Below are 8,545 nucleotides of genomic sequence, written 5' to 3' on the forward strand. Positions count from 1 at the left end.
GAGAGAGAGAGAGAGAGAGAGAGAGAGAGAGAGAGAGAGAGAGAGAGAGAGAGAGAAGATTCAACAGCCCACCTAAAGAATCAGAATGGAAGAATGTTAATGCTGCCTAGGGAATCTATACCATGAAACAACACTCACATTAACTATATAGGCAATGGCAACACTAAAATTGTTTCTCATTACAAGGATGAGATCTGGCCAAAGTCATCCCAGATAAATAGCAAATGAACAGAAAACATCCTTAAAGAGCTGGAGGAAATTATCTCACAGAGCAAACAATGAGAAGAATGTCATGTTTACCTGAGAAGTTTATTAGTGAGAAATATGCAATTCTTCTGTGGATCTGCCCCACTTCCTGCTGGAATTGTATAAAAATCCCCATGCAGGTGGTGCCAAACACATTCAATCAAACTACCATTGACATCTAACCAACTCTGAGCATCCTGACACAATGTGCTATTATGGCAGCTACTATGGGGGCCTGGGCTATGGCTATGGCTCTGGTTATGACTATGGATGTGGCTGCTTCCGTGGCTTAGGCTATGGCTTTGGTAGCTGTGGCTGTGGAGGCCTGGGCTATGGTGGCTATGGCTATCGAGGCTATGGTTATGGCTGCTGCCGCCCATCTTGTTGTGGAAGATATTATTCCTGTGGCTACTACTGAACAACCACTCATTCCTGGCCTCTCACAGAATCCTTGTTCTCTCATGCTTTAAGCTAATTCCATTGCATTGTAAGAACAGCAGATTACATCAGCCTGTACAGCAAGGGGACATGGAAGAGCCATCACAATTGATGGAGCTTGCATGGCTGCAAGGTGGCAGAGACCAAGAAGACCCAGGACCCATCCTTCTAGGAAATGAAGCAAAATCTCCCCTTTCATAAGCAGACTCCTTCAATAAAAAGCTCATTTCTAGCAAGTTACTCAACTTTAGTACAACATGGCTGAGGAGTCTATTATGATGTTTTAATAAATTCATTTCATTGGCTTAGAAAAACTGTTTTCACTTCTCCTTGACTTCCCAGTACTTGAGTTTCAGCTGCACAGCATGAAGAGATTTTCAACCCTCTGTTGATTCCAGAACATTTATTCTTCTGTTAAACTTTTGCAATGGGGTGACATTTCTCCAGATTTCTGTTTTAAAAAACTATATTTTTATTCAATAAGATTTACTCCTAAGTAAATTTCTAGGATTCTAAAAGAGTCAAAGATTTTCTTCTGCAGTACTTAAATTTTAGTATTTCATAATAGCCAGGCCCCAAAGGCAAAGTATATAGACCCTAAAAGCTATGGCTTATTTCTTCTATATTTCTCCCCCATTCTTTGTGCTGATGAACAGGTTTCTTTATCACTTCCTGCTCACTGTTCTATCATATCCATATCCATAGTTTCACTGATGACTATCACATGGTTTAGCCTATCGTTTCTCTAGCTCTCTTTCACTACTTTGTTTTCACCCACCAATATGACATTTTGGAGCATAGCACAAGTGAACTGCACAGCACAAAGACTACAGAAGAGGCATATGCTGAGACTAAAGGTTGTCATGGAACCATGAACTTCCAATTCGTGCCATCTCTTCCAGTCATCTGACCAGCCAATTAATCTCATCACATTTGCCTTGAAGTGAGATCTTCACATTCAGTGGAGAATTGGACTCCATATTTTTTCTGTTTTCAAATATTTTATTCCAGGTATTCCGATGTAAGAACAATTTTCATTTTTGAAAATGTAGAGTTCAAAATTCTCTCCCTCCCTCTTTTCCCTTCCCCATTCCTGAGAAGGCAAGCAATTTTATATGTTATGCAAATGTAGGTAGGCAAAACAAAATTCCTTATTAGCCATTTGTGAAAAAATTCAGACAAAAATAAATACATATAAAGATTTTTAAATGCTTCTATTTGCATTCAAACTCTTGTCAATTTCTTCTCTGGAAGAGGATAGAATTTCTCCTCATCAAAAGTCTTTCAGAATTTTCTTGCATCATTGTATTGCTAAGAATAGCTAAATTACTCATATTTGATCATTGTACAATATTTCTGCTACTAGGTAAAATTTTCTCCTTGTTTACTTGATTTTGCAGCAGTTCATCTTTGTATTTCAAGACTTTTCTGAAACCATCCTGGTCATTATTTCTTATACCACAGTAGTATTCCATCACAATCATTTACCAAACATTGTTTAGCCATTCCCCAATTGATGACCATCTCCTCAATCTTCAATACTTGGAGGCATACCCATTCTTAAAAGAATGTCCTACAAACCCCTCTAACCTTCTCTAATCAACTTGAGCTCTTAGGAAAAGAGAAGAAGATCCAAACCTGACTCTGGGCCCATGCCCTCTGAAATCAACTTCCTAAGATGGGTCCTTTGAAAAAAGCCAGAAAAAATATTTATTGATTAGCTTGTGTTTCAGGGAATGGTGGAAACAAAATAAGTGCCACTCTTCCCTTTCTATTATTTGTTTTCTTAAAAGAAATTTCAGTTACCATAAATCCACCCAAGTTCTTTATTCTCCATTCACATAAAGCATATTTATGTTTTTGGATCCACAGACTTTTTGATTTAAAAAAGTGCTAAGCAGTCTGTTATTCAATTCCTCCCAAATAATTCATTAACCCTTTGTGACAAGACCTAATATGGACATCATTGTAGTCCTTCTTGAAGAAAATTGTTTCTCTTTATACAGCTCTCATTATGTAAAGAATGTTTTATTCTCCTTAACAAAGTAAAAAAAAATCCTATTTTGGGGAAATGCTATATCTGGATCTAAGATCTCCCGTTGAGGGGTACACAGACTAGACCTAGTACCAGTAATAAATTATGGTCAATAAATTGCTTTAAGGGAAAAAGTACAAGTCCCTGAGTTTCCTTTAATTGCAAGAGCCCCAGCTCCTTGAAATCTATAGGTCCTAATCTGTTGGTCCTTCTACCCACTGATTTGGATTTCTTTGAATGGTGTCTGCTTCAATTAAAAACCAACCAAGCACTGAGCAGTATTCTACAGATGAAGAAGTACCTGTCTTTTCCTTTCATCCTATCCTTTCTGCCCCTCTTCTTGATATGTCAGTTTTACTGTGAGATTTCTAGCTTTCATCTGGCAATCTTTTGACCTTACTTACTCTTCAGAGTAGAGATGAAAAAGGTTTGGAATTCATAAAAGTCAATTTTGACTTGATATTATTCTTAATTGAGGATTGATAATAATTAAATCCTCTGGTGACCATCTTTAATACATTGAACCCATAAATCCTCTTTTTCACCCTTACAAATCCTCTTTTACACCCTTACTAGGAGAGTTGACATTTTTGATGCCCCAACTTGAGCTTATTTTTCTTGAGCTTATTTTTCTCCTGGTCATTTGAATCCTTTCTGAGATGTTCCACAACCAGGGAACTTCAGCCTGGTTTTTCTTCTTCCACTATAGTCTCTGTCTTTGATATTCTCAACTCCTTTGGGCCTAGTTCCAATCTCTCTGAAACTCACTAATTCATTTCCAGTTTAATCCCAGAATATGCCCTGAACTTACTTGTCCGGCTGGCAGTCTACCTATGCTCTGAATGCATGGGCCTATCAACCTCATATTATCAGTATTTCCCAGTCCTTCTACATGTAAAAAGTCCATGACTATATTGCAATCAATGAAGCTTCCTCAGTGTCCCAGGAATACTCTCTTTTAACTGTCTTTGAAAGTCCAAGATATCCGTTTCTAGGCAACTAACTTCAAGAGAAACTTGGTCTCCAAAACACACAGTGATTTCCTCCTGCCTGAAACTAGTGGCCTCTTCTGAATGTCCCTTCTAGATATGCTTCCAGCATTTGATATTGCTGGCCAACTGGTGCTTCTGAGTGTCCTCTTCCCAACTGATCGTTCTTTATTTCTCATCCTAACTAGCTTCTCATCAAGCCATGTAATGTCCACTAACTCTGGCTGATCCTGGAGGTTCTGGGTCTTCACTTTTCTCTCCAGCATATTCTTTCCATTAGAGAGATAGTCAATCCTCCTTTAAGTCCCACGGCTTGAGAGGTCCTCTATCACTCACTGTCACATCTTAACATTGAGGCCTTCATCTTTCCTGAGTTCAAGGCAGAAATCATAAATTGTCCAACTGTACAATTTCAACTTCATGTCCCTATTTCATCTCAAAGCTCTCAAGTCTAAAATTCAGATCCTCATCTACCTCTTGAAAAGTACCACATGACATCCCTACCATTAAATTACTTCTTTGCTACCAGGAACTCAGCTTCACAGCCTTGGAGAAATACTTGATGATGTAGGAGATGCTTTGCTATTTTCATGTTCTCTGTGTCATTGGAAATTCAGACCTGCCTGAGCACAAGGACTCTGCTGATATTTCCTATATCCCAAATCCCTAAGCACATTTGTTGCACAATGAGAACACTGGGAAACTGGTTGGTGCTTGAGTTGTTTTGGGAATGGTTGTTTCATTGACCTGTTCCATAAATTGGTGTCCCACCAATATTTCAATTCCCATCTAATCTAATGTTATTCTGTTAATTCAGCCTCAAACAGCATTGATTAAAGAGATAGGATCCAACTTCCCCTCTAAAGAATCAGAAAACCAGAGTAATAATCTTAATGGAAACAGAACAATGCCACACGGGAAATGGAAGCCATGAAAGCAGAGTAGAGCAACAGAAACCTTAAAAATAAAGGCTTTGGGAACAGAATAATAATTTCTAATTACAGGAAAGACATAGTGGCAGAGCCATTTCAGAGAAATAGCCAATGGAGGTGAAACATCTTTAATGAACTAGACGAATTGTTCTCAGGTAAACAATGACAAGAATGTATTGTTTGTCTAGCAAGTTTATTAATGGTTAATTAATAATGTTAATTGCCCATGTCTCCTGCTGACAGGGTATAAAAGACCCTGGGCAGAGAGTGCCATACATACTCACACAACCAACTCTTGATATCCATCCAAATTCGTGGATCTTGACACAATGTGCTACTATGGAGGATACTATGGGGGCCTGGGCTATGGCTATGGCTCTGGTTATGGTTGTGGATGTGGCTGCTGCCCTGGCCTAGGCTATGGCTTTGGAGGCTGTGGCTATGGAGGCCTGGGCTATGGTGGCTATGGCTATGGTAGCTGTGGCTATGGCTGCTACCGCCCCTTTTGCTGTAGAAGGTATTATTCCTGTGGCTGCTACTGAAAAACCACTTGCTCCTGACCTCTCATGGAATCCTTGTTCTTCTCTGCTTTGGGCTAATTCTATGATGTTATAAGGTTATCTCATTCCACATGCCTCTATGACTGGATGGAATGGAAGAGCTACAAAACAAGGACCTTATAATTCCAATGAAGGGACCAGGCAGCAAGACAGCAGGTATTAAGCAATAGGACCAATCTTCTAGGAAATGATGCACAATCTCACCTTCCATGAGGAAGATTTCCCCAACAATACCTTATTTCAAGCAAATTTGCTCATCTCTGATGTACCATGACTGAGGTGTCTTTCATAATTTTCTAATAAACTTGTTTCAATGACTTAAAAAACCTGTCTTCATCTCTCTTTATTCATCTCACTGTGATTCTTCAGTCCTTCCTTTGTCCAGGAAAGGTGTTTTTTACTATAAACCATGGGCCTTCCCTCCATTTCATGACCACATATTCAAGGGTTTTGTCTTCAAGATTTCTCAGCGATCCACACATTCATTATCTCATGCTCACTCTTCATGACCTCTAGATCCAAAGGGATAATTTCCACAATGTGTAGCAGTCTTCCACCACTTTGTTATCACAGTTGCTTTTGAAGTTTGGCAACATATAATCCTTGAATAGCACAACAAAAACACTGAAGAAGAAAGTCATTTATCAAGTCCAAAGGTTGTTGAAGAGTCCTGTATTTTAAGTGCTTGTCATTTGTTCTTCTTATATGCAAAGTCTCTCCAACTCATGAAACAGCTCTTGAATTGAGGCTTTGCATGTCTACTATCAAGTAGACTCACACTTGGAAGTATGACCAGCAAAACAATCAAATGCTTTCTTTATGTTCCCTTTTGTGGTTTTCTTGGCAAAGAAACTGGAATGGTTTGTCATTTCCTTACTGCCAGGAACTTTGGTTCAATTGCCGCAAAGTTGTCCTTGACTCCTGACATTGATCCAATCAGCTGGCAAATCTTGTCCTTTCTAATTCTGTGATATTTCAGCCAGTACATACTTTTAAAAGGTCCTCACAGCACCTCTCCATAAGAATCTAGTGACTGGCCTCCCTGCCACAACCTCCTTACCATCCCAATACATCCTCCACTCAGTCGTCTAAGGGTTTTACATTCATTTTGCCCCTTTCCCTCTCTAACCTCATATATCTGCATCTTCCCACTCCACACACATCATCTTTTGAATTTCAGTTGCTGCCTGTTCTGCTAATTCAAACAGAAGGCCTCTGTCTAATATTTCATCTCTTTATAAACTAGTCTTTTCTTACCTTTATGGTGTCAGTAAACTTTACTCCACCCCCTATGCAATCATGCCAGCCTACCTGCTTTTGCTCAGACAATTCACTGCATGTTCCTCCTGATTGCCTTTATATTAACTAGCTGTCCACCATGCCCAGAGTTCCATTCTTCATTCTACCCTTCACCTTTGAAGTGCATTGATCTCTTCTGACTTTCCTTGTTCCCTTTGAGTTTCAGCTCTAATCCCACCAGGAATAAGTGCCCTTATGTCTGTCACCAAGTAGGTTCTGCCTATGCTTTCGAGACCTTCTCCCATCAACTTTCTCTGTGTGTACAGCAATTATTCCTATATGTGTATAGTGTGTATAGCAAAATATTCCTGTATTCTTAGCATCCTTAGAACTTTAGTGCTGCCCAAGGGCATGAACTATTTTGACTTTCTTTTATTATAAGAGAATTCGGGAAATTTTAGTAATGGGAATAAATTTACTAGATGACTAACAGGCAAGTGCTAGAATGTTCCAAGCATAGCATGGAACAGTGGAGGAAGACTGCTTTTTCTAAGAGAATCTCTGGATGCAACTGATGGGAGTTAGAGGTTTTTCTTAGCTGCTGGAGGTGAAGAGCCCAGAAAAATAACTGTCTCTTGTAAGACCTGGGAAAGATCAAGTTGAGCAGTGAATCTGGTTTGATTGGTGGACATATCCAACCAGTTCAGCTCCTTGACTTTACCCCTTTTGTGAATTTACTTGCTGTGACTCCTGGTGGCTGTGAACATCGCTGGAACAGAAGTGGACTCCTGCAGTGAGACTCACATTCCTTCCTAACCTTATAGGCTGGACCTGTCAGCCTGAACTTAGAGCTAGTGTAGTTTTGTCCCACCTCCTGGTCCTTGAACTTACCCATTAGATAAGTAGTTTTAGTTTGTCCATTCCTTCTATACCTAACCCTTAAGATCTTAATAAACAGTTTTACTTTACTTCCTATACCTTCCTCCAAACCCCAAGAAAAGAGCCCACTGTTAGATATCTTCTAAAACCTGAGTTTCCTGTCATTCACCAACCAATGTGTTTTTATTCAACTCACACATCCCTTGTGTAGGTTCTCAGTTATCCTGTATATCCTGTCACTTGTGGGTGTGTTACCCTTGTCTGGGTAATACTGAGAAGGCAGTTACCTATTTCATTTTGTAACCCCTGGCCCAGAGCACCATAACTGACACAGTTAAAAAACACTGAGAAGGTGATATTTGCTGGAGTGCTTTTGGAAAGATTTGTTTGACTGCCTTATTCCATATCCTAGAGGCCCCCATGAGTTCAATTTTATTCTGAAAATTATGTGAGTGAATATATGGCTTCGGTCTTAAAAAGCACTTTTTTAAGTGGACAGAATTGGGAGACTAAGACAAGATGGCAGACTGGAGGCAGCAATCCAGACAAACTCTCCCATCATTTCCCTCAAAACATCTTTAATGTAACACCACAGATATAATTCTGGAGCAGCAGAGGAAACAATAGATCATGGTGAGATATTTCAAATTTAAGACAACTTGGGAAAATATCAGGTGAAGTCTTTGATCTTTGACATTAGGGTCAAGGGTTGCTTGTAGCAAAGACAGGGACTACATCAGCAGGGGCCTTAGAAGCACCTCTTACGAAGCAGCAGCAATAACTTCAGGAGCTTTCAGCCCAGATATGATAAAGGAGTCTGACAACTGGTCAGAAAGAGATTACAATGATTTAAAGGAATTATGGTGCCTTTGCTAACCCCTGATGAATGGCCTTAAACTGTTTGGCAACTCTATTGCCCGCACATAGTTAGGCACTATTTCTAGTACTGAGTGTAATGCTGACGTTTTAACTATGGAACAGCGTCCACGTCTGGGTAAAAACCAGAGTTTAAAACAGAAAAAAATTACCACACCTCTTTGCAGATCACATCATTTTGGAAGCACCAAAACTTGGAGATTCCCAGAACTAGCACTGAAAGTAAAAGTACAAAAAAGCTTGAGGCTTCAGACATTGCCCCTCCAAATGTATGTGAGCAAAGCCTCACTCAAACCTAAAGTTAAAAATCAAGAAAGAAGTGAGAATGAGGCATAAACTACAAAAGTAGAA

The 8,545-nt window shown here is 39.5% G+C and overlaps 1 protein-coding gene across 1 annotated transcript in view; it reads left to right on the top strand.

Moving 5' to 3' along the window:
* LOC123241654 (keratin-associated protein 19-4-like) overlaps window positions 1-664 on the top strand; it is an 11,744-nt gene extending 11,080 nt beyond the window's left edge. Inside the window, exon 2 of the mRNA XM_044669240.1 lies at window positions 469-664. Within this exon, the coding sequence (XP_044525175.1) occupies window positions 469-664 (196 nt within the window). The remainder of the gene's footprint in view (window positions 1-468) is intronic.
* Window positions 665-8,545: the final 7,881 nt, after the last annotated feature.

Source organism: Gracilinanus agilis, chromosome 3, assembly GCF_016433145.1.
Source record: "Gracilinanus agilis isolate LMUSP501 chromosome 3, AgileGrace, whole genome shotgun sequence".
In the NCBI taxonomy this organism is placed as follows: domain Eukaryota; kingdom Metazoa; phylum Chordata; class Mammalia; order Didelphimorphia; family Didelphidae; genus Gracilinanus; species Gracilinanus agilis.